This window comes from Camelus dromedarius, chromosome 18, assembly GCF_036321535.1.
Source record: "Camelus dromedarius isolate mCamDro1 chromosome 18, mCamDro1.pat, whole genome shotgun sequence".
Classification (NCBI taxonomy): Eukaryota; Metazoa; Chordata; class Mammalia; order Artiodactyla; family Camelidae; genus Camelus; species Camelus dromedarius.
The window spans coordinates 38,169-63,489 of NC_087453.1; the positions used below are offsets into that span (position 1 = coordinate 38,169).

Here is a 25,321-nt window from a genome sequence, read left to right on the forward strand (position 1 = left end):
CAGAGTGGACTTTTATTAGGAAATCACCCTGCAAACACACTGAGAAGTGCTGTGCTGTGGGTTCCATGTGTTTCCTGAGGAAGGAGGGTCACAGTATCAGAGCTGTCGAAGGAAAGGGGCCGGAGGGCAGGCGACCTGGGCCCGTGCCCCCACAGCAACAGGACTCGGCCACCGAGAACCTGCACACAGACGCAACATGGGAAACACGCCAGGGCACACACATCTGCACTACACTTAAATAAACAATAAATACAGATTCTGTTTGCTGTTGTCCGTGCCTGGAACAGAAGGAGCCAAAGGGGCAAAGAAAACCAGAAAGTCCCTCTTTCCAGTGGACCAGGGGAGAGTGTCCCCAAATTATCAAACCTCCTCAGTTACAAAATACTTTTTCACAATTCCATTATTAAAATAATAAATAACAAAATATATAAAAATAACTTGGTTGCATTAAAATTACAACTAGAAGTTACAGCGAGATTTTTTTTTTGTGGCCTATCTCATAGTCCAATGGGTAATTTTGCTTTGATTTCATTTATTTTCCTCTCATGCATCCTGGTGTGGGTCTAGGTAAAATAGTATAAAATCAATAAATAAAAATGTCAAATAAATAGCAAATGTTAACATAAGAGGTTGTGAATATAAATACTTACATTTTGACAAAATTAAATAATTTACAGAATAATTAAACTAACTACTTTCTTATTTCTTCCAGGAAGTGCAATTTCTCTACTTTTAAATACTAACTTGGAATTGCAGTCACAATTGATTTGGACTCTATTTACATGTTAAGAACATTGTGTTTTTAACACATTAAATTAAAATTTACCTTCTCTCAAATCTTGAATGGATCTAAAAAGAAGAGAAACCTTGGTGGTCTCCAGTTAGGAATTTACCCCTTGACCTTGCTGACGCTGCGCCCCCCTCGGTAAAGCTCAGCTGTGACCCGGGGGACGTGGCAGTGATGGGTCTGGGTCTGGGTCTGGGCGGGCACATGCAGAGCCAGAGGCCCTGGCCCCGACCCAGACCTCAAGAGAGAGCATGACCCCAAGCCACAGTGTCTGTACGGGCTCGGGCCGCAGCGCCCAGACAGAGGAGCTTCCGGTTGGAACTTTCAAGGGTCCCAGGTTAGCTTCCTTGAGCCGACAGTGGGCTGCAGGCATATTCCTAACCTAACCTCTGGAACGTTGCTTTTTTCCATCCTTAACATAAAACTGAATTAAAGGACAACAGAAAACACACTTGCCACAGTGGCTGCACCAAGCAGGCACACGGGCACGCTCCAGGCTGACATGACACACGCACGACCCGCCCCGGCCCACGGCTGCCCTCCCGCCTCGACAGACAAAGCAATACTGTGGTTGCGAACTCCAAAACTTCCCTGAGAACCTTGTCCATGAGCTTCCACTGGAGACTCCAGAAGCAAAAACAAATCACTTTGTAACCCTTCGTGCACCTGCACTTGCGTGGAGAGGCCCAGGCTCCGGCCTGGCAAAGCGCATCGCATCGAGGAAGATACGGGTTTCCAGGCCCAGCCCCTCCGGGTGGCCACCGAGGCTGCCCGGGGCTGCCAGCTGGGAGTCACTGCAAGTTGGAAATCTCCACCGGGAGGGCCGGGCAAGGGAGGTAAACAGTGGAGCTGAGTGGGTGCCCCGGCGCCCCGGGGTCAGCATGGTGGCTCCCCGAACAGGGAGGCCTAGACCTGGATCCCCCTCACAGCCTGCTTGATGCTCTCCAGGAGGTCCTTGTTCTCCGGGTTCTGGTAGCACTCCTGGTTGGAGTACATGTCGGTAAGGGTGCTTACGTAGGCGTCAAAATTCTGCTCGCATATTGGCTCCTAGAGAACAGAAGCAGTTTCGCGAGGCCCGTCCATGCCGCGGACGTGTGGTTTTCAGAAGCAAAGGAAATAGAAATCGATGGGTGAACCTCAGACCCACGTGCCCACGCCCCCGGAGACAAGCCCGGGCATCCCCTGGGCAGCCCTCGGGCTGGAACACCCAGGGGCACAGGCCAGCCATGTGGCCCGCCCAAGCAGAACTCCTGGGCCGGGGCCTTCCACCAGGACCCCAGAGGCAGGGGAGCGCCCCACCCTCCTCGTCCTCCTGGAGCCCCGGGGGCAGGTACCAGCTCAGCTGTGGTGCCCGCAGGGCCGCTTGCTGCTCACCATGTGCGGAAGGCGGATGTTGGCGAGACTTCGGATGAGGGCTCGGCTCAGGCCCGACAGCTCCAGAAACAGGGCCTCATTCTGCTCCTCAATGAGCCTGTTCTCCTCCTCGATGGTCTTCAGGCTCTTCTCCATGGACAAGATCTGCGCAAACAGAGAAGGCAGCTGCCTCCTGGCACGCCCTGCTGGGAGAACGCCAGCCACGCCGCTGGCCACACCTCACGTCTCTGTGAGAGGGTGTGGAGGCAGGGACCCTGCCCCCTGGGGGTCCTGCTGCAAGTGAGGGGCTGGCCTGGGCCCTGAGTGGAGGAGGCGATGCGGAGACTGAGCCAGGGGCTTCAGGGCCACAGCCTTCTGTGCCTCATGGGTCCTACGGGGTGGAGAGGAGCACAGACGGAGGTGCCACTTGGCTGTGCCACCAGTGTGGCCGTCCTCCCTACTCCTCTTCTGTGATGGGAACACACCCACCTCAGGGTGACCACCGGCCTGTGGGGTTTCCCGCATCAGAAAGACCAAAACATTGTGGAGGCAAGTGGAGCAGGTCTGCGTCTCTCTCTGCAGCTTGCGGCTGGACAGGCCTGGCCGACGGCTTCCCCAGCTCCCTGGGGGCATCCTAGGGTTTCCAGCACAAACCCTGTTCCTCTGGACCCAGCAGAATGCCAGGAGGGAGTCCCAGGCAGAAGCCCAGGAGCTCCTCCCAGGGGCTCTGAGGGCTCCACACCAGAATAGCAGAGGACATGTGGGCAGGGCTGGCTGGCTTGGGGTCCACATAACCCTGTGCAGAGGCTCACAGTGGGGAAGGCAGCTGGGAAGGCTGCCCAGGGCCTGGCCTGGAGAAGACACGCTTGGGAGGCAGCCCCTGCCCAACCGCCTCTTGAGGGAACCTGAAGGCAGAGGCAGGCACACAGTGTGTGTGGTACACGGAGCCGTCCCTTAGGTGCGGGTGGTGAGCGCCTGCGAGGGGGCTGCAGCTTTGTGACCTGTGGCTGGGCACATCCCTCCTTCATCGCTGACTGACAAGCCTTTGGCTTTAAAAGGATTGAGTAGGGCTGGGGAGCTACACTGTCTTTGCATGAACCCTTCTGCAGAGCACTCAACTCCAGACCCCTCCGTCCTTCCGAAAGGACACTGAATAGTGAGTAATCTGTCTATGAACGAGGTAGGCATTGGCAAACCAAGAGAAGTCAGAGGTGCTTCCCAAGGCTATTGGCTCTGGGAGGGCCCTTGGACTTTGAGAAGGAAAGGAGCAGGGAGGGACGGGGGTGACAGCTGCCCGTGAGGTGTCTCGGTGCCCAGAGACAGTCCCTGTACGCCTTCTCTGCCTCCATTGCCCAGAAACCCCGGGGAAGATGCTGCATGGCGGGATGGATGAAACCCATCCCGACCTTTCCAGGCTGATGCTGCTTTTCTGCCAGTGTATGAGCAATAGGAGGTTAGCGTGCAAGCCTGTCGATGGGGAAGGAGCAGCACGCGGGGCCCAGTGCCTCACACCTCCCACTCTCCCCTCTGCCCTCTGACCCTGCGGCGCCAGGTCACCTCTTCATCCCTCTGTCTTTCCAGCCATAGGGGACACAGCTAAGTGTGGCCGCTCCAGCCCCCGCTCAGCAGCCAAGGGAGGGACATGGTCTTCTTTTTAAAATAAGACCTTTACTGTTTTTTTTTTTCTCATTGCAAATATTCATTTTGGGGAAATGAGTGAGACATGACACACACACTTAGGGTAGTTTGTCACCCCATCACTTGGCAGCAGTGCTCTTTCTGGCTGGGACGCCTGAACTCACTGTGTTCATCTCACAACCGCTGAACCGGGCAGGTCCTGGTATTGTCTCCCGCCCACCTGTGAGGGCGTCCGGGAGCAGACTGGTGACCAGTCCTCCAGTGTGTAGCAGTGCCAGGTGGAACCCAGCTCCAGCCAGGCTCTCGGAACCCACAAACTGGTTCTGCTCCTACTGACAGGACCAGTAGCCCTGGAGGGACCACAGCACCAGACCCCCAGGACTCCTGACACTACTGGGCGGGGCGCGGGCTTGGCTCCCCCACCCCCACCCTGGGAAGAGGAAGCTGAGCACAGGAGGGACTTCCTTGGGGTGGGGAGGGGAAGGCGGCAGCACTGACCTGGGACTGCAGCTGCACCATGGCTGCCTCCATCTCCGAGTTGGACTCGTTCAGGTCGCGGATCTCCTGGTTCAGCTGCTTGATCTCCTCATCGGTCTCCAGCACTGCCCGAGAGAGACCGGGTCGTGGCTTGGCCAAGCCCCAGCCCGCAAGTGGGTGCAGTGGAGGCCTGCCTTCCAGGTGCAACTAGGGACCCCGTCCAAGCAGAGACACCCAGCTGGTGTCCCATGTTCCATGATGGGAAAGTCGGCCTTGGGGACTACTGGCCATGTGTCAGCTGTTTGCCTCCTGGCCCTGGGTCTTATGTGGGAGAAGACACACTTCTTTGGCAGATATTAATTGCTAAGATAAAAATGGAAGTTTTTCCAGATGAGGCTGAATTTCCTCAGCTTCCCTCTTCATTGAGCCTAAATGGGTTTGCAAATCCATACATCTTGAGAACACGGTTTCCAGTGCTGCTGGCAGGGCTCTCTGGTGCCAACACTCACCAACACCCAGGTCAGAGCAGTCACGGCCACTCTCGGACACAAGGCAACCAGAAGCTCTGAGCCCAGGTCAGAAGAGCCACTGGCTCAGCTGGAGGACTCAGTCTTCACCAAGACTCTCTCCAGGTGGGGCTTAGCCACCTACCCCCGCCCACTGGTACTGCTCACTCACTCAGGTTGCAAAGATCACAGGCAAGATGGCAGCCTTACCATCACTTGTCTTGAATTTTGGGCTCAGAACCTCGTCCCCTGAGAGTTTTCCCTTTTTTCCAGCAAAGGTCGCTCTAGGGCAGCCAGACAAGCTGGAAGCAAAGGTCACACATCAAAAGCAAGTTCGAGGTCATGCACCAGAGGCCATCTGAGGTCACATGTAACAATGAGAACCAGGTTTAGCTGGCAGCTGGGTAGGGTCCTGTTTGGAACTGTGCCCCTCTCTCCCCAGCTCCAGCCCTCCATCCTCCTCACCCCTCCATAAGCCCAGACCATTCTCAGCTCAGGCCACTGCTCTTAGACGTCACTTCGATGGCTCATCCCCCAGACGGTGCCTCGCCTCCTCTGAAAGGACCGCCTCACCCACTCCCTGCCACTACATCCCCCGGTGCGACCGTCCTTCACCAAACTTGTATTAAGTGTATCTGTTGTTTGCAGTCTGGCTCCCCTGCTGCTCTGCCCAAATCAACTCCAGGAGGGCCGGTGGCCAGTCTTGTTCTCCAGAGACTATCTACCTCCAGAGACTGGTCTTTGATGAACTATCTGTATTGGTTTATGGAATGAATGAGCTAATTAATCGTGTAGGTGGAGAAACAACAGCAAAAAAATAAAATAGAAAAATGAGGCTCCTGATGGGACCAGGTGGTGACTCCGTTCACCCTGGCTTCCTGGCACAGAGAGGAAGAGGACCAGGGAGGTGTCGGGGGCAGGCCCACTGCCTGGGCAGGAGGGGTCCCTTGTAAAGCAGGCAGAGGCCTAGGCCCAAACTTCAAAGAGGAGGTTCCAGCGGGAGGGGCAGGGCGTGAGCTGTGACAATGCTTTTCAGGAGGCAGCCTGCTGGCCTCGCTCTTGCCAGAGGGATGTAGAAGGGGTCTGAGCACAGGAGACACCTGCACTGGCAAGTCCCATAGCTTTCAGGTGGTCCCACAGACTCTCTATGGCTTCCTCCAGTTGGCTACCAACTGGGTCTTACTTTTTCCTCAAGAAACTACGGTTCACACCTGACCTCAGTCTCCCTCCCTGGGAGCCCTGCCCCAGCCCAAAGCTGGGGTCCCTCGTGGATGGCAGAGAGGGTAGTTACCTCCGGTGGGTGAGGAAGCTCCCATTGGCGTGGCCAGAGCCGTCGCAGCCTGGAGTGGGGCATGTGGGCCCCTCATTCTTCAGAGACTTCCAGGAGAAGGACGAGCCATTGAGGGAGCCCTCTTTCTGCCTCCGGGCAGCCAGGGGGCAGCCCGAAGCACTCCTGTGAGAGGCATATTTGCCGCTGATGTGGCCAAGCCCCACACAGCCTGGAACTGGGCACCTAGACACAAGAGTTCAGAGGTGAGCACAAGGTGCCGGAGGTGGGAGGAGAAGCCCAGAGACCCTCCCAAGCCAGACCCTGAGACACTCCGGGAGCTCCTGGCTAATCTCCTAGGGTTGGAGGAGAACCTGGGCCTTCCCAACCAGAGGTGAGGGCAGCAGGGATCGTGGTTCCCCTCTAGTCTTGGCCTCGTGTCCCCTGCGCAGCAAGAAGGCCAGCAGCCACCCTCTCTCCCCACCCCCTGCAACAGTGACCCCTGGGGCCTGGGGCTGGCTCTTGGTGGCCTCTAGGTCCACACCTAGACCTTGCTGCCAGCATCGCTTCTGTATTACCCCAGAGGCCACTTGCTGGGAGCTTGCACTGAGCACGGGGCCTAGGGGACCTGGGGGTCACAGGCAGCTTGGGGACAGCAGGGTCCCCATCACCCCACAGCATCCCAGAGTGAGGCTGGCCGTGGCATGATGCCCATGATGTCCCAACTTGACCGCATCTGGAACGTGTATCCTGGATGGAAGATCGGTTGTCCACAGAGCTCCGACTGCCCCTGGCAACTCCTGTCCAAGGCCCTTGGAGCAGCATTTCCTCTGTTCGGGTTGCTCGAGGAAAGGGAGTAAACCCTTTGCAGAGGCAACAAGCACACCAGGAGCAGGTGAGGTGACTTGAGCAGGGTTCAGAGTGACTGCCCCTCATGCTGCCGCTGGAATCCATGCAGTCAGAGAACAGGACGAGGAGAGGGCTCTGGGGGTCTATCCTCACAGCCAGAGGACGAGCCCCTCCACCTGCTGGTTCTGTCTCCTTCTTCCAATAAACCAGGCTGCTTGTCACCCACTTTCCACATGCCACAGACCCAGCAAACTCACAGGACCCGCTTACAGAGAGGTCCCTGGGGTACAGAGAAGTCAGAGGCAGGAAGCCCTCAGAAGGGCAGCAGAGTTGGGGAACAGGCCATGCGGCCTGGGGGCCCCTGCACTCTGGCCTCATCTCAGAGGTGGCCGCTGCGGACGCGTTCCCAGGCTCCTCAGCCAGGACTGTCCTCATGGGCCCCTGGGCACTCATCCCACCCAGGTGGGCCCCAGATGTCAGGGTGTCCACTGAGCCGGCCCCAGGTCACCTTAGACGCCAGTCCAGAGCAGTGTCACTGCTGAGGCCCTGCAGTGGCTGTGGGGAGGGTCCATTCTGTGTCCATTCCCCCAAACCTGGACAATTCCCAACTATGGGGTCTCAGGGGAACCCTGGACCTGGCACTCTGAGGAGGGGCGGCTTCTGTCTCCCGGGAACTGCATCCACGATGTTTCAGGTGTGTGGGCAGGAACGGCCTCTCTCTCTTTTACTCCACTTGGACCCCAGGTGGGTCCAAGTCTTCAGAGCTGTCAGGTGGCCTCACGTTAAGGCGTGTGTGGGGACCCAAGTGGGGCGGCTTCTACGCTCCCAGGTGAACCCAGCGCCCCAGGTCAGAGGCATATCTCTGCGCGGTCAGTTGTCAGCATGGCCAGGGACACCTGGGGTCCTCCCACAGACAATGCACATTAAGCTCTGGAACCTCCACTGACTCTCATGGTCAGTTATTTGGTGGTGGCCAAAAGGATTTACCACAAAATGCTGACCTGGCTCAATCTTAAATGGTGCAGACACAAGACTTCATAAAAGGGACCTCTTCCTCCACCAACCCCTCCAAAATCACAGCTCGTGCATGCTAACGAAATCCTGTCCGCAGCAGGACCTGAAGCACCTATTAAAGTGTCTGCTGTGGTCTGCACTTGTTTAAAGACGGTAGTCAATTATAAACACAGTTTAGGTTTATGGCTGTAGGAAGCCCCACAAAATGGAGGCACCAAGTGGGCAGCCTCCTCTCCTGGCCAAGGAGCCACTGGAAACTTCACCCATCCTGTAAATGCTGAACTGCTTCTGACAGTCACATTCTCCACTTGGCTGCGGAAATCTTGTTTTTTTAAAAGTAAAGTTGACAGCACATTAGGAAGAGGAAAGTCATTTTTCCCAGTTAACTTGAAAAATGCTGATCTTGATTTGACCCATTTGCAAATGCAGCACAATTCACTTCTAATCCCTTTCAGCAGGATCCTTGCTAAATCCGTAACAGCATTGCATTCGTGTGATCACAGGCAAATTCCTGGATCCTCAGAAGGAAAAATACTCCTTTACCGCCCTCCCATTTAGTGGGCAGCATTCACAGTACCAGCAACCATGTGTTTTGCATTTCTGATTCAGCACTTGTTACAGTTTTATTGTATAAATTAAATAAACAAGCCGCAGCCTTATTACACCAAGCAGCTGGTGGGCCATCCCTTCTGAAGGTCAGTGAGGCCCCTCCTCTGTGGCTGAACAGATGCTTTGGGGCAGCTGGGGTGAGGTCCGAAGAGGAGCAACCGAATCTTGGGCCAGATGTGGGGTGAGCATCCAGGTGTTCGTGGCCCGCAGGTAACTCAGGGCAGATCTGCTTCCTGTGGACCTGCGGGCCCTGACCCAGCCAAGCCAGCCCCGAGGCCTTGGGGCCCCCAGGGCCAGCGCCACCCCTGCCACTCCTCACCTGCCGGAGGACCCACTGCCTGCTCTGCCCGCGTCAGCTCTGAGAGTCCTGGGCAAACCGGATGGTGGGTCACCCCGTTTGCACCTGTGGCATGGCCTTGCCCACACCTGCAAGTGGGGAGTGGCCTTGCCCACACCTCTGGAAGGACCAGCTTGCAACACATCAGCTCCCTTCAAAGATGAGGCAGCATGCAGACACATAGACGGTTCAAAGACTCACCGCTTTCTAACCTCCTCTCCTCCTTGACTCCTGCACTGACCTTTCCCACCAGACCAGAAGCCATGCAGATTGCAAAGCTCCTGCGTGACCTGGGGGGCCATCCACACCCTGAGGCCTACACCAGGTACCCTAGGTGCCCAGGCAGCAGGGTGCTTTGCCTCTCCCAGCCCTGTCAAACAGCCCAGACCTGGGAAGCCCAGACAGGAGCCAGTGCATGTGTGTGCCCTCATAGGTGTCCACGTGCATAGCACGAGCACATCTGTGCCCCAAAATGGGCACTGTCACTGATCAGCTATATTACTGCAAAGGGAATCCAGAAGGGGCTTTTAAGATTACAAATGCAGGAAAACCCCAACTCTGCACCACCATGAAGCGGCCGGCAAGACCCAGACTCACTTCATTAGCTCAGGGTCCTCCTTGTCGTCCTTTGCAGGCGTCGCCTTGGCTCCACTCTTCTTGGCACGGGGGCAGCCTGACAGGCTGGTTTTGAAAGAGGAAAAAAATGCCACAGTTGTCCCAGAACAGCAGTATCTCACACCAGCCCCACAAGCTCTGGGGAGACTTCCGCTGGGGAGCACCCTGCCCGGCAGCAGGGCCACCGCAGGAGGCATCACCACGAGCCCCAGATCTGGCTGTAAGGCCAGCTGTCCAGGCTCTGGGAGCATCAGCAATTCAGATTAAAGACATGAAATGGGTTCTTGATGCAGCAACATTAGTGTCTCACTTGGAGTCCTGCACTTTGAGGAAGAGACCACCCCCACCCGCACCAGCCTGGCATCCAGGGCGTGGCAGGCTCACCTCCGGTGCGAAGCGTAGTTCCCCGTTATGTGGCCAGAGCCATCGCAGCCAGGCGTGGGGCACCTGTGGAGGACAGTGGAGCTGGGACCAGAGCCAGTGAAGGCATGGCCACAGAAGACAACTCTGCACTCAGCCCCACATGGGCCCACCCACCAGCCAGCACTAAGGTCTCAGAAAAGGTCATGTACACCCTGCCGGCCTGCTGCCATGACCTCCAGGCCGCAGGACTTGGCCACCCAGTCTCCCCAAGGGGCCCGGGAGGGCAGAGACGGAAGCACATCTCCAATGCAGGACGACGGGCCCCTGCAGAGGGCCAGACTGGACTGGAAGGTTCAGAAACTGTATGGGCCTTCACACGGCCACTCAGGACGGCCCACCTAGCACCTAAGACGTCCTTCCTCAATGCTGCTGGAGAAAGAGGGACTATTCTCAGGGAGCTTTGTGGCTGACCCTCGCAAATGAACAGAATCCACCGAACCCCTGAGATGTGCCGTCCACAGCACTGGCCACACCAGGTGTGATTCCCACTTAGTGAGTGCAGAGATCGCTCAGACAGGAGCTTTGGAGGGGTAGCTGGCACTGGCCGAGGGCAGGGAGGGGGACACAAAACACGAAAGCCCAGCTTTGTACACCCAAGATGTTTGATGAACAAATCACTGTAGAAGGTAAAAACTTCATTTTAATACACCAGCACGGCTTTCCTTAACTTATTTTTCCCTGAATGTCCCTCTCTGGAAGGCCAGACGCACAGCGGGGGCGGGGGGTGGGGCGTGGGACGGGGAACAGTGCTGCTCCAGGAAGGTGGGCCCATCCCATACTCCTCCTGCAGCCTGATGTGATGTTTTTTCCCCAAGAGTCACGTCCAAGAAAGAATGGTGCTCATATGGCTAGAGAAGCAGGTGTCCACACTGGGCGCTGGCAATATTGGCCACTCTTATGGTCCCAGGGACCCATGGGGCCAGGTTCAGGAACCCTCCCACCACCTGTTCTGAATGAGTTGTCCGGGCAAGAGAAGGATTCATGTCGAGGGGACACCACGTGGCTTGGCGCACACCAGGCCCTGCCTCAGCCCCGTCCCTGTCCCATGGAGGGCTGTCCCCCAGCCTGTGCAGAGGTCCCCGCTCGCTCGCTTGCAGGGTATGTGGCTGCACTCCAAATCCCCACAACGGGGACTTGATTAAAACACAGAAAACACATCATCTGAGATTGTCACTGCACCCAGGTGCTGGGGGGGCACCAAAAAAGACTCATTTGCAAGGCCTGGCACAGGAGTCTCTGCCCCCCTGTGGACAACTCATCTTCACTCAACGCTGCCCCAAGGCTGATGAGGGTGCGACGCCCCTGGACTGGGCGGTAGAAAGAGCGGCGGTACACCAGGACAGGCTGGAGCCAGGCCGTGTCCACACTTGCAGAAAGACCCCTGGGGGAGAGAAGAGCTTTGGAGGGAGCTGGGGAATGATGTGTTTTCACACAAGGAAGACTCTGTTGCTTACTGCGAATCAAGATTTGGGCTACAGTTCTTCACAGGCCCTTTGTCCTAGAAGGGTGCCAACCCTCCCAGTTGGCCACATTTCTGGACCCAGACTAAGTCCTCATTTTCCTTTCGGCAGCCCTGACCATCAGCTTTGTGGGAATAAAGGGCTACTAAGTGCATGTGGCTGCGTCCAGGCCTCTGAAACCAACCAGCCCTCAAACTGGAAAATCATGAAAACTGATCAGTTAGATAAGCAAGCAGAACTAGAAAAGAAAACAGGAGAAAGGACATGAGAGAGATGGTAAAAGAAGGGAGGAAGGAAGGAGAGAAGAGGAGGCTGGGGGAGGTCTCACTGGACCCCTGCAGCTGGACACAGAGGACGATGGGTACACCGGGGAGGCTGCCAGGGGAGCTGAGCCCCAGCACTTGCTTGTGTCAAAACCGTTAATTCCCGGAAAGATGCTTTGAGTCGTGAGTCCTGCCCAGCCTTGTCTGCGGGAACGGAAGGCCTCCTTGGTAAAATGGGCAATGACACGCTTCTCTGGCTGCTCGGACCAGACAGCCCTCCCCAGAGCCACGAAGACGAGGCTGGCAATCCCGGGACTCACTGAGAGACCTGGCGCTTCCTGCCCTGTTTCTCGGTCAGCTTGGGTCCCCGGGAGCCTCAGCAGCAATGGCTCCTCGTCTCAGAGGCGCCAGAGCCCCGGCCCCTCTCTGGCCCTTGAACAGAGTGAGCCAGAGAAAGTGGCCTGGATTCAGGGCCCCAGGGAGGGAGGAACACCTGGGAGAGGGGTGGGACCTCCCTCCACAGCCTCCGTCCAGCCTGGGAGCCCAGGACCAGTGCTGCGTGGCTCAGGGTCACACCAGCTGTGATGTCACAGCTCAGCTGAGGGCACCAAAACCAAAGGCAATCTCAGCCCCCAACTCCAGCCCCAAGAGGACCCTGAGAGCTGGGAGGCCTTCAGGTGCTTGCACCTCATCTGAGCAGGACAGTCAAGCAGGACAGCCGGTGCCGCAGGGCTGCCCTGCCTGTGTGTTAGGTGTGGGAGGAGCAGAAGCAGAGAGTGGGGCTCAGGAAAAAGAGTGGGTGAGCATGGGGGAGAGGCATGTGTGGGAAGGCACCAGGGGCCACGACAGAAGGAGATGAAGGGGCTGCAGGAGAAGGCAAGAGTTTTCTCTGCCACCATCGGCACCCATCCACTGAGCAATAGCTGCACAGCCTGCAGCCCTCGGAGCCTTGGCGAGACTTGCAAGCCAAGGTCAAGTCTGGGCTTCTCTCACACCTCAAGGGCAGCGAGGAAAGCAGGCCCAGACAGCCCCGTCGGGGTCCTCAGGAGAAGGAGAGGATGGGCTGGGCTACCAGGAGCCAGAGGCAAGTCCTACCCCACCTCGGCCCTCAGAGAGGCTGGCAGGGCCAAGGGCAGCAGGCGAGCCTCCCAAGGGAGCAGGCGGAAGCAGCACTCAGAGCAGGGGCACAGGCAGCAGTGGCGGAAGCCCCAGCCAAGTAGAATCAGCCCCTCCACAGCCCTGCCTCTCTGCCCCCTGGTGCTGGAGCCCTGGAGAAGGCTGATTTTGGCTGGCGCCTCATGGAAGGAGAGAGCAGAGCAAGGAAGCCGCCCAAGAGGTGGGAGGCCAGGAGGGCAGACATACTTGAGGTCAGCAGAATGGGCAGCCATGAGGTTTCTGAGGCTCTTGTCAGCAAGAGGGCAACCAGAGAGGCTGAAAGAGAAGAGATGGGATATGGGGTGAGCAAAGAGGGGGAGCAGAGGTGGAGAGGAGGAAGACCCACCACGCGGCACCCAGGCCAGGCCAGACCTAAGCGGGGCACGAACCTGCGGTGGGAGGCATAGTTCCCGGTGATGTGGCCACTGCCGTCACAGCCGGGGGTGGGACAGCTGGACAAAGGAAAGAGAGCGTCAAGACAGAAAGCAAGGCACACCAGCCAGGCCTGCCCCAGGCTGAGCCCATGCGGGGAGGGAGCTGGCCCTGCTCCTGGCTCACCTCAGAGGACAGCCCTGACCTCTCCAACTGCAAATTTCTCCCACACAACTTAACTCAGAAGGAAAAGGGAACCAAATTCATGCTCAGCTTGAAGTCAAGGTGCCTCTGAAGCCCACGTGCTGCACAGGCACACGTGTGCAGGGAGCTCCTTCCTGAGGTGGCAAGGCCTGCCCTGAGAACAAGGCCCCAGACCTGACACTGAATCGGCCATTCTGGGGAGGCCAGCTACGGGGCCAGAGGAATCTGGTGAGGTTCAGGGTGAGAACCCCAGGAACAAAGTCTGAGCGTAGGTGAGGGCTGGATCACCTGAGGTGCGGGTGCCAGATGTGGCCTCTCTCAGTCCCCTGGGAGAGGCCGGTCTCAGTGGGGACTGACCAGAGGCTACAGGATGGCGGACACTACCAGCCACCTCCCCACTCTCCGGGGACATCTGGTTAAACCCAGGGCACTCAGTCCTAAGGCAGAGCACACCTCGGGCCTGGGCTCTGCGGGCCGGAACAGGGTCCCGTCCTCATTGTCCAGCACCCTAAAGGAGCGTGCTAGAGCCCAGCATGGGGCAGAGCTGACAGGAAACCCTTCACCCATTCTGGCTCAGGACAGTCCCAGTGGAGGATGCCCAGCCTCTGCCCTCCAAGGTGGTCAGGCCAGGAGGACGGGCAGAGCTGGGCCGGGAGGGGGAGGGCCCGGTCATTCCGGCTCCCACCAGGACGCTCTCCTGTCCAGGCCATGGAGGTTCCCCGCAGAGTCCTGTCAGCCAAGGTGGGGACTTACGTGAGCAGCTCCTTCTTTATGTCCTTGGAGAGAAACTTCAGCTTAAAGTTGGTCAGGGTGACCTCCCCAGGGTACTTCCGCTCCTCAAAATTCTCTTCCGACACTTCCTGGTCATCTGCTTCAGAAGAAGCAAAAGAATGGGCTGCTGGCTCTGACTGCAAAAAACCAGCAGGGAGACGTTTTAACCAGCTGGCGGGGCCGGGCGCCCAGCCCGGGGCGGAAGGAGAGGGACCCTTCAGAACAGTGTCCACAGAGCATTTTCTGGAGGCTCCCATCCTCTGGACAAGGAGTGGAAGGATTACCCATCCCCAGATACAGGAAGCAGCGCCCTGAGCAGCCGGAGTACCCCCACCTCAGCCACGGTTCCTGAGCGGCCTCAGGAACCAGGAGGCCTGGGTGCTGCCCCGGCGGCTGCCTCTGATGCCACGGGCATGAGGTCACCTCCAACTAACCGCCCTGGGCCACCTTCTAAACACAAATGTGTACATAGAGTTCAGCCCCTCCAGGGCTCGGGAGGCCCTCAGTAGACAGGGGGCCCAAGTACGAGTTTCCTGAAATGCAATGATGAGGGGTTGGCACAAGGCACAAAGTATGATCAAACTAATCACAGTGACCTTGGGGCCACCTGGCTCTTTGGCCCCCACCCAGCACGATGACCTGACTGCATCAGGCACTTAATAAGCACTTTGACCTCAAATGTGGGATCTGGAGGTGTTCAGTCACCATCCAAGGGCAGGTGCTCTGGACACAGGGGGATCGAGGATAGTCCCTCCGTCCAGGGGCAAGGGTGGGGAGTCCACAGAGGTGGGGAGGTCAGCGCCAGCCCTGCAGGTCAGCCTGTAACAGGCACCCAGCCCCCTGTGGCGGCTCACGGTTCAAACCCAAGTGCTGGTGCTCGCTGTGTCTAGGCAAGCCGTCCAACCTCCCACACTTCCAAACTTGAGGTAACAGCAGCCCCTCCCAGGACATCAGGGGATGGAGTGAGGGGAGGCCCTGAAGCACCACGAGGGTCTCGATAAACCAGCGCATCTCACTGATATTGTACCATGACTGTCACTGAACGTGGCCCAGGGAAAGGGACTCCTTCGCCTGAGCGAGACGGAGGACACTCCTCAACTTAAGCTGAGTCTTCAGGATAAATGGGGGGGGGGGGGCACGTCCCAGAGGCCTGTGGACTCAGGGTCCTGGGGTGTTTGGGGAGCAGAGAGGGGGGCTGCTGCCAGAGTCAGGTGAGAGGTGAGGCAAAAGAGCCAGGGCAGCAGCTTTGCCCGGGATGGGTCAGGGAGCCTCGAGCAGGGCTAGGACAGTCTGAGTCAAGAGTCCAGGGTCGTGGCAGAGGCGATGGGAAGGCCTGATCCAGGAGGCATTTCTTGGTGTGATCCAACAGGACGTGGGCACCTGTACCCAGGAGAAGGAGCTGGAGGAGAGGACGGGTCTGGGGATGGGCTGGGGCTTCCTGCTGGAAAGCAGACTGTCGACCATGGGACAGAGGGGCGGGCTTCCATGGCCGGGGACCACCGCACAGATAGTCGTGACAGTCCTGGGAGGGGACAAGGATGGTCAGAGGGCCTGTGAATGGACAAGGGTGGGGGGCCAGGGAGCGGATACAAAGTGCCCAGAGAGACCAGCCTGCGCTGGGAGTCAAGGAAAGGGACAGGGAAAGGGACGTAGCCAATGGAGGGGCCGAGGAGGGGTAAGGTCACAGGGCAGGACTGGAACAAGGATAAGAGCAGATCTGGGGACCCTGCCCTGGTGGCCCTGAACAGGAGAGTCCCACCAGGCCCCAGACTGGACTCCTACCAACCAGGGAGAGAGCGTCCTGCCAGCCCCAGGAGACACCCACGGCCGGCTGCCCTCCGCTGCGGGCTCACTCTGACAGGTGCCCCTCTTCTGAGGCTGCAGCCATGTGACTGAGCCATGACCTCACCCGGGGCCCCGTCTGCCCTCTGTAAAGTGGGGGTGAATGCGAAGCCAGTAGACAGAGGTAACCTGGCTGACCGGGACAGAACTGTGGAGGTGCCAAGTTCTCAGGGAGGAATCCTCACACTGCCCACCTCCTCCTTCACAGGGACCTGCCCCGCCCCGCCCCCCTGGGCCACAGGGTCCTGCCTCCCTCCACAGGGACCTGCCACCCCTCCTGGGGGTGTGGGCTGGCAGGGAGCGGCAGGTGGGTAGGGCACCCACAGACCTGCCCAAACTGTGTGGAAGCTGCCTGGAGCCGTGCGGTCCTCAGAGCTGGGCTTTCTTGTTCAGGAGGCTCCCCTCCCCGGGGGGAAAGCCCTCAACAGCCCGCATCCACAGCGGGTGGAGGGACTGGGAAGGAAGGGCCCACTGCCCCCAGGCTCCAGGGCCTGGGTTGTTGCTCTCCACTACGTAGTTGCCCTCTTGGGACTCAGGCCACTGGCCACCCAGGGGCTCCTGAGGCCAGGCGTTTCCTCCTGCATCTGTCCAAGGAGCCAGGTGGCCTGGAGTATCCTGAGGACGGTGTGAAGGGGCTGCTGCCAGAGTACAGTGCGTTCCTGATCTGGACAGCAAGCTGCTGGCAGGCCCACAAAACCAAGGAATTCAGAACCATTCCCAAATCCTCCCTCGTGGGATTTGAGTAAAAGCCCTTCTGCTCTGCGTGCCCCCAGAGGGCCTGTGCTGGTGCTGACCACCAAGTCTGCAGAGGTGAGAAGACCACCTCTCTCAGAGGGGTCAAGGCCCAACGGTGAAAACTGCCCCAGGAGGGTGGCATGAGTCCTGGCTGCTCAGGGCTGCAGGGACAGGACCTGGGGAGGCTCTGCCTGGAGGAGCGACCACATTTACACCAGCCCTCAGGCCAGCAGGCCAACCTGCATCACCCGCTCATCTGCTAGCTTGGACCCCAGCACCCACCTCCTCAGGCTCCTCCTCTCGCTGGCGGCTGGGCTTCGTGTAGTCCAGAGGCCGGTCCCACTCGTCCTGGCGGGAGGCGTGGCTGGATGGGGGGGAGGTCATGGAGCTGCTGGGGGCGCTGGTGCTGCTCTGGCGCTGGGAGGCCTCTGGTGACTTCACGCTGGGGCTGCCGCCACCGCCAGGGAAGGCGTTTTCCCGCTTGCGGTGCTTGTGCATGCTCAAGTCCAGGGTTCCGTTCTCATCCACCTCGATGTCCACAGCCTGCGTTGAAAGGCGAGATCTGCGGCAGAGCCCACCCTCCCATGCTGAATACCACTCCTCGGCTTTCAGAAGCCAGAACAGTGTCTCCCTCCAAAGGAAGCAGAACCAAACAAGAACAGAAGAGTCTCTGAGAAGAGAGAGGCCTGAAACTCACACGGACTAGACTCGACTCACTCCCTCGAGTTTCCCAACGCTATAACCAGACCCTGGAGAAGAGAAGGCCATTCATGTGGTCACAAGAAGGTGTGCAGGACCCTAAGAATCGGGGGACAGCTGAGAACACACGAGTGTACAGCCGCTTGGCACCCCCAGCACACAGAGCACACAGAGCTCGGGGGGTGCCCATCCAACGTCTCTGGTCAGTGTCTTTGGTCAGCGGGGTGACGCCAGGAGGGAGACGAGGAAGAGGAATAACAGACACTGGGTGTGCTGAGCACTCTTCACGCTGTTGGCGTGGGGTCCTGACTGCAAATCCCACCCTTCCTCTGCCTGAGAAGGGCTCCTCGCAGGGGTCGCACCAACCTTGCTGGGCAGGTCCTGCGGCTTTGTGCTGAGGTTCTCAGGCATTTCCCAGCAGCGCGTGGAGAGGTTCAGGATGGCGGTGGCAGCCATGTGGGCAGCCTCTGCGTCGTGTGTGTAGTCGAAGCCTGCAGAAGAGGATGAGGCGCAGGGGCTGTGCCTGGGGGAAGAGGCCTTTGGGAAAGACTTGGCTGCAAAAAGGGAACAACACCAGGCTGACAAACGACTTGAACAGGAGGCAGCCATGCAGACACATGGGGGCCTAGGGGGCTAGAAGCACACAGAGCACAGCCTCATGAAGGGGTGCCCACACGCCCCTCAACCCCCTGCTCTCATCAGGCATGGAGAAGGCCATTTCTGGCTTGACCAACATTTGGGCAGAAAGGGCAAAACCCTCCAAAGACTTCCTAGCGCCCCTGATAGTTCATGGAAAGCAAGTTGTCTACCAGTGAGTGCTTACTGAGAGACTGCAGGAGTCTGCAGACAGGATGAGTACTTGGAACGCCACTCAAGGAGGAAAGTTTTGTCACAGTCTCTCAGACGGATGACTTTGGTGTCCCCCCCCAGCAGTCACAGCTTTAATAAGGAGCATTATTGTTCAAGTAACCATGACAAACGAAGGCATAAAATGTTCTCTTTTCTAGTAATTGTGCTGCAGAGATCAGATCACTCTCAGGTCTGACCTCTTGCTCCAGTGTAAGTGGGCACCTTGGTGAAGGCATGAAGCCCCCAGTCCTAACAGGTTGAAGAGATGCTCCCACTCCAGCCAGCAATCGTTTCAATCAGTTTCTATTATTAACGATTTGGGCATCCACCAGGAGATGCCAGTTCCAATCTCATGGTCACCAGGGGTGCTTTTCCGTTTCACATTCCAGGTGCATTTCCAGGGTTAATGGGCTCGCAACCCACAAATTAGTACAATAAGTGACAAAAAATTGATGGGGTGCTTGTTCTCAAAGGTTTTTAGGAATGAATTTTGTTGGTGCCAGCACCCAGAAACTTTGTTGCTAAAATCACAAATAGCACACTGTATCCAGCAAGATGGTCCCCATGTAGGAAGGGCCTGTCAGGTACCCAGCTCAGCACAGCGGTTGTCTGACCCTCCCCAGACCCCACCCCTTGAGCTGAGTAAACTGGCTGGGAAGGGGGGCCAAAAGAGGGCACTCTCTCCCAGTGAGCCAGGTCAAGGAAGCTGTTCTTAAGCCTTTGGACACGACACCATAATGGACCTGGGTTTTGTTTCACGTATAGTGAGGAGATAAATCAAGTTTGATGGTGGACATGGAGGCGGCAATGTCGGTGAGACACAGACCCTGAGAAAGCTCCCACGACGGATGCCAGGGATGTTAGGGCCTGGGCTACAGTCCCATCCCATCGGTACCCCCAGGGTGGAGATTCCTACATGCTCCTGGTTGGGGGGTGGGGCTCCTCCTCCACTGCCCCTCAGACCCTACACCTCCCAGAAGCCGTTTTCCCCAACTTACATTTAAAGGCTTTAGGTGAGGTTTCGCTGGTCTGAATCTTTGGGGCAAGCATGCGCTTGCCAAAAACCTGAGCATCAAAACTTGCGTAGTCGAAGGTGACCTTGGAGAACTTCTCCAGCTCCTTGGCCAGGTTGGCCCTGGGTGTGGCAGGGGCCACGCTGGGCCGATAGCTTCCATATGGAGGGACCTCAAGCTGCTTCACGAAGCACATGGGCCTGGGGTGCAGGGCAGAGACCTGTGAGGACAGGCTCCAGTGGCCTTGCACTACCCACCCCCAGGGCCCCATCCCACAGCCTGGACAAGCCACCCCTCAGAGCCCAGCGTGGACAGAGACCCAGGGAGCCCCTCCTCATGTCCACCCCTAAAGGGTGTCTGGGTCTGCTCTGCAGGAAGGGTTGCCAGCAGGGAGGAAGCACTGGGACACTTGGAGAAACAAGCGTTATGTCCCCTTGAGCACAGCGTCAGCCAGAGGAGGGAAGTCGGAGAGCAGGTCTCAAGCAGCTCAGTGACAACACGCGCGGGGCCCTGGCAGGGAGCCCCACAGGAGCACTGCTGGGCGGGGGCCAAGGCAGAGCTCTGCAGCTCCCCAGGGCGGAGGGAGCAGGGCACCCAGAGGCAGGCCACTCAGCCCTTCACAGGGTGACCCTGTCCTCCCCTGCCTCCCGCTTGAAGTCGGCTGAGATGCCCCTGGAGGGGGCTGCTGCAAGGGTGAAGGACAGGCCGGAAAGGACCACCACAAGCACTCAGTTCATTGTCACCAAAGCACTTGGAAACGTTCAGAGTTTTAAATGAGCAGGAGACACCAGTGAAGACAGTGTCCCAGACAGCACAGGAGCCGGGGCAGGAAGGCCAGCGCCGCAGCAAGGCCATGGGCTTCTGTGCTTTCCGTGGAGGAAGGGGCTTGTATACCGTCCGCTCAGAGAGAAGGAAAAGAGAGGAGGGGCCTGGAGAGCCAGGTGGTGACTTCATCTGGAAAGGGTGGGTCAGTGGAACCAAGAAGGGGCCAGTGTGGGGCCCCAGGTGCTGGGCACTGAAGACCTGAATGTGGCCTGGAAATTGGGGACTGGTGACAGGAAGATGCTGTAGCCACGGTAAGGCCAGCTCTGAAGGCCTTAGGAAACCAGCACCACCAGAGCATGAGCAGAAGGGCTGAGGGCTCTCCGCACCGGCCAGCAGCATCTGAAGAAGATGCTGGAGAGCACCAGGGACCCCGGGGGAAGCAAATCCTAAACTTAACATCAGGACCACATTTTGGTGGCTTCAGCCAGCAGCACAGACTTAGTGTCTGTGATGCCAGCAAAGCTTTTTGAAGACTCTCCCCACACCCCAGGATGCAACACTCAGAAGCACGGCCCCTGGACCAGACAGAGTCCGAATGGAAGGCTCCTTCATCCGGGCCCCAGTTGCTACCACCCTGGGCTCCTCGCTGAGGGTCCGGGAGGCAACAATGCCACTGCCTCATTCACGCCTCATGAGAAACTTCTGAAGTCGATAACACTGCTGTCCCACTTGTACTGGCAAACAGACTGAAGTGGAACTCCCGAGGCACAATCTCCATGTTTGGAACCTGTTTGGCCTCCACCCTGGCCTCACCAAGCCTTACCTGCCTGTGGTTTGACATTTTATCAGTAAGTTGGATCAAGGCAAGAAAACTGACAAGAAGCTGGAAGGACCAGTAATAACTTGGAGGAAAGGCGCTGCTTCCAGTCATCACGAGAGCTACCCAGTAGAAATAAGCCAACTCGAGTGCAGGACTGAAGGCGCCCACGGACCAGCCTGCAAGAGCCTGCCCGCCCAGGTGGGAGGGTGAAGCCCCCGCCCTACCCAGAGACCCCTCTCACGGAACTCAGAGCAGGCCAAGTGGGCGTCCCAGCTTCTCTGGCTGAGGTTGTGCCCAGAAAGGGACAGGCCGGTGGCGGGGTTGGAGGTGGTTCCTGAGCCTCTGGCCTTATTTGTGGCACTCACAGGGTCACTTGGCTGGAGGTCACACTAAGCAGATTCTTTCTTAATGGTCTACACACACATATACAGATTCACACACAGGCACGCATGCTTGCACACGCACTCACATACATGGACATGCACCTAAACACTTGCACACGCGCACACACACTTGCCCACTGCTGTCTCAGCACCTCAGGGGCCACAAGGGGGCAGCACTCTGGAGAGCACCGTCTACACTGGCTCCTCTCCCGAGTTCAGGGTCCATCCTTGGGGTAAGGGAGGTGGAGGCAGGACAGCCAGGGAGGAGTGGCTCCCAGGGCTCCCTGGATGGTGGTGACCCTCAGCTGACGCAGCCTGCTCTCTCCAAACTGGGCCAGCATCTCCGCAAATATCCCTGAGCAGTCCAAAGCAAAGAGATCAGACACCCTCGGGGAGAGAAAGACAGGGGCAGAGGCACTGGACAATGCAGTGTACACAAGACTCTGTCCTGTGTGCCCCGAAACCACCCTCCAGCTCTGCCCTGGGAGCCTCCAGGGCAACTCAGGGCACGAGCACACACACGACACAAGCACGGACACTCACACGCACATGTGCACACGCAGCCCTGTGGACACTTCAGGAGGCAGCCCCTGACACCAAGCAGGACCCTACGGGTCCTTCCTGGTACAAAAAACCCTCCACGTCCCCTGTTTCTTGTCTGTAGAGAAAAAAGGCTTCAAGTGTCCTAGGCGTTCCCAGAGTTTCAAAGAGCAGGTGCAAGCAGTTAATGATCTGGACAGTAGAGTCCCAGGACTCCCAGTTCCTCCTGAAGGGCCATGGGTAACAATCTGACCCATATCTTTGAGTCGTTCTGCAGAGGCTAAGAACCCTCACCCAGGGGAGGATGCTGACCATAGGCACTAGACCCCAGACTGGCTGGAACTAGAAAGCTGAGACTCCTGAAACAGCACACTGTTACCTCACAGCCAGCCGACCACAGCTGATCATGCATCCCACCACCCTCCCCTAACACCGTCTTTAGAAGCCCTCGCCTGAAAGCCATTGGGAAGTTCGGGTCTTTGGCGCACAAGCCGCCTGTTCTCCTTGTTTGGGCCTGCAATAAACCTCTCTCTGCTCCAAACTCTGACTCTGGTTTTGGTTTGTTTGGCCTCAACGAGCGTCGGACATTAGAACTTGGGTCCAGTAACACCCCTTCCGGTCTGTAGCTCGTTTTACTCACCTGAGGATCCGATCTGAATTGGAACTGCTCTTGGAAGGGTCTCCCGTCTGTGGTTGTTGCTTCTCGTGAGATTTGGCTAATTTTTCTGCAGCAGCAATGGGACACCCAGACAAGCTAGAGAAAGGACAGGAGGACAGCTGAGCCCTTCCTCCAGGCAGGGGTTCCCCTAGTTCTGTCCTCGAGCCCTCAGGGTACCAGCAGCTCAGTTGGTTTCTGTTTTCGGAAATTCTAAGCCAATGACACAAAGACAAAATGCATCCTAAAGGTCTTCCAACCTCTGGGCAAAGGCACATCCTGGGGGTGGGTCTGGACAAGGAATCTGCCTCTCGCCTCCCTCCGCTCCCCTCACCACCAACCAGATCTGCTCAGCCAACCTGGGGAGGCCCCAGGCCCCATGGGCTATGAACTGGTTGCTGACCCTGCGAGACATGGACCAGCAGGCTCCTACCAGCAGGGCACATGCCCTCCCAGGAAAGCAGCCCATCTGAGACATCGCGGGTGCAGCTGTCAGAACTGAATAACTGCCTGAGAGGAGAGAGGCCCGGAGAGGTGACATCATCACAGAAGCGTTGGGGAGTTTAGCCTCTTCTTCAAAATTCTTAAAGCCGTTTTGGCTGTGTGTACCCGCTGGAGCAGAGGCCATCCCGTCACAGCTGCAGCTATCCAGGCACCCCGGGGAGTGGGGAGGATACACTAACCTCTCCCCGTGGAAGACAGCAGACAACTGAACCCTGGAAGCCGTGCTTCTCCCAGGGTCTCAGCTCCCACGGAGCAGCCCAGGGCTCCAGCAGCCTGCTGAGCGAGCACTAGTGTCCAGATGGGTCCTGAACATCGGCAGGACACCATCTCCACCTGGCTCTGCACCGCGCCTGCACCCTCCTGACACCCTCTGGTCTCTCGGGACCCCCCTCTCACAGTGACACAGGCAGTAACACCACCAGGTGACCGCACATCTGGGTGCCACTCTGCCCCACCACACATCTGCGCTGACCTCGCACTGGCCCTCAAGGCAGCCCCCAGCCGAGGAGCACACAGCAGGCCCCACCACCACCCTCACCGCGCATTTGGCCCAGTACCTCCTGTGGGTGTTGCGGTTGCTGTTCACGTGGCCCTGGCCGGTGCAGCCGGGGGTGGGGCACTTGAGCACGTTCTCGTGCATGGCCAAGACTGCGAGGGAACAGGGAGGGGGTGGTGAGCACAGTCCAGGCTCAACTCAGTCAAGGCCACCTCTCCCCCTGTGGCCCTCTGCCTCCCTGGGACAGAAACCAACACAGCCTTAAAACCTCCAGCTGTTCTGTGATTCACTCCTCTGAATGGAATGTCCACAAGTATTGCCCCTTGTCTAAAGGTGAGGACAGGCTTTCTCCTCCTGAGCCTTCGGAACAGACATAGGCCCTCCCCAGCTCCAGGACTCAGCCCCCCAGCAAGTCTGTGGCGGTCTTCCAGGGCCCTGTCCAGGCTGCGTGGATTGTGTCCCCACACTTGTAGGGTTGGGTTTGGGCTTCTGGACAGTGCCACCCAGAGGACAGGGCCGTGGGTGGCCACTCCCATATGAGGACACCGTCCACACAGCAGAGGCAGCCTGAGCGGACAGAGCTACTCACTCTCTGGGGGGATCCGGTCCTTGTGGGGACAACCAGATAGGCTGCGGTGGTGCGGGTACAGCCCCGTGACGTGGCCAGTGCCATCACAGCCTGGCGTCGGACACTTGATCTCACGCTTCTCAGCTCTTGAGGGATCTAAACACATAAGACTGTCAAAGGACAGCCGGGAGGGGAGCAGGGTCGGGGGTGGCAAGCAGGGCACGGGCAGAACATCTCCTGACCCTTCACTCTGGCTGTCCAGAGAGGAGAGTGGCCAGACTGCCCAAGAGCCTGAGAGGGACCAGGGGCTGGATGGCGAGGGGACGCTGGAGAAACTGCCCACACCGGTGGTCTGGGGTAAGAAGCCCACAGACTGTGGAAACCCACAAACAGCAGGACATGCAAGGCGGAGGGGTGGGGGAACCACCCGATCAGCGGCTGATGTCCTCTGCCCTCTCTCCCACTGAAATTATGCGAGGTCCCCTGGCTTCAGGGTGGGGGACAGGCCTCCACACAGAGAGGTGAAAGTTTGTGACAAGTCCCTGCCAGGACACAGCCTTTGAACTGAGAAAAGAGGGGAACAAGGAGCTAAGTAACTTCCCCAAAGCACCTAACAAATGCCTGGGCAGAAATTTAAATCCAAGTCTCAGTCACTGGGCGCATCTGGCCTCTGCAGGCCCAGAGAGGTCGCTATGAGCGTGGGGGCAGAGGGAACACCTGTCAGGACACAGATGGTCCCCAGAGCACAGCTGTGCCCTTTGGGAGAACGCAGAGGTCACAGACCACGCTCAGAATGCCCACTAGGGGAGGACAGGATCCTGGGATGGGATGGGGGGCTCTGCCTCTGATTCAAAAGGGGGGATTTGCACCTCCACCGGCAGGCAGGCAGGGGCACCCTCCCCAGGGCGCACCCCGAGGGGCCCCCACATCTCTCCCCAGGGCTGGCTTCCTGAGCTCGTGACTGTTGCCGCTGGCCTTTGTCCAGGACTTGCGCTCCATCCACACCAAGTGTCATTCCCTTGGAACCAGCCGCGGTCCTCACAGCACGGGCCTGCTCAGGGCTGCCCAGGGCTCCCAGCTTGGCCTCCTGCCTTTAAGGCTCTGTCCCCTGGGTCCACGCCCTCAACTCTATGCCTTAGGGCAGCACTTCTGAGACCCCACAGGTCTGTGGCCCCAAACACTCGGGACCGGACCCGTCACTCTGTCTGTGCTCACGCGTATCCCCGTTACGCCTCTCCGCTCCCCGACAGCATCCCATCAATATTGGCCCTGATCTCTAGGCCCCAAGACTGCTGCCCCCAGGCTGACACCCGACACAGGCCCAGCACTTGTTCCCGAACCTGTGCCCCTTC

General features: G+C 58.2%; 1 protein-coding gene across 7 annotated transcripts in view; it reads right to left on the minus strand.

Annotated features, from left to right (window-relative positions):
• Positions 1-25,321, minus strand: part of MYT1 (myelin transcription factor 1) — a 63,309-nt gene continuing 37,988 nt past the window's right edge. For 5 of the 7 annotated variants that reach the window (XM_031433353.2, XM_031433348.2, XM_031433352.2 and 2 more), the window contains 16 exons: positions 23,991-24,125; positions 23,463-23,553; positions 22,387-22,500; positions 19,224-19,438; positions 17,743-17,930; positions 16,960-17,220; positions 14,083-14,237; positions 13,143-13,205; positions 12,961-13,029; positions 9,837-9,899; positions 9,435-9,518; positions 6,053-6,274; positions 4,972-5,063; positions 4,277-4,380; positions 2,162-2,305; positions 1-1,834 (listed from right to left, as the gene is read on the minus strand). In XM_031433353.2, the coding sequence (XP_031289213.1) occupies positions 1,694-1,834; positions 2,162-2,305; positions 4,277-4,380; positions 4,972-5,063; positions 6,053-6,274; positions 9,435-9,518; positions 9,837-9,899; positions 12,961-13,029; positions 13,143-13,205; positions 14,083-14,237; positions 16,960-17,220; positions 17,743-17,930; positions 19,224-19,438; positions 22,387-22,500; positions 23,463-23,553; positions 23,991-24,125 (2,141 nt within the window). In that variant the 3' untranslated portion in view covers positions 1-1,693. The remainder of the gene's footprint in view (positions 1,835-2,161; positions 2,306-4,276; positions 4,381-4,971; positions 5,064-6,052; positions 6,275-9,434; positions 9,519-9,836; positions 9,900-12,960; positions 13,030-13,142; positions 13,206-14,082; positions 14,238-16,959; positions 17,221-17,742; positions 17,931-19,223; positions 19,439-22,386; positions 22,501-23,462; positions 23,554-23,990; positions 24,126-25,321) is intronic. The other 2 variants (XM_031433354.2, XM_064496854.1) reach the window with 1 other exon arrangement.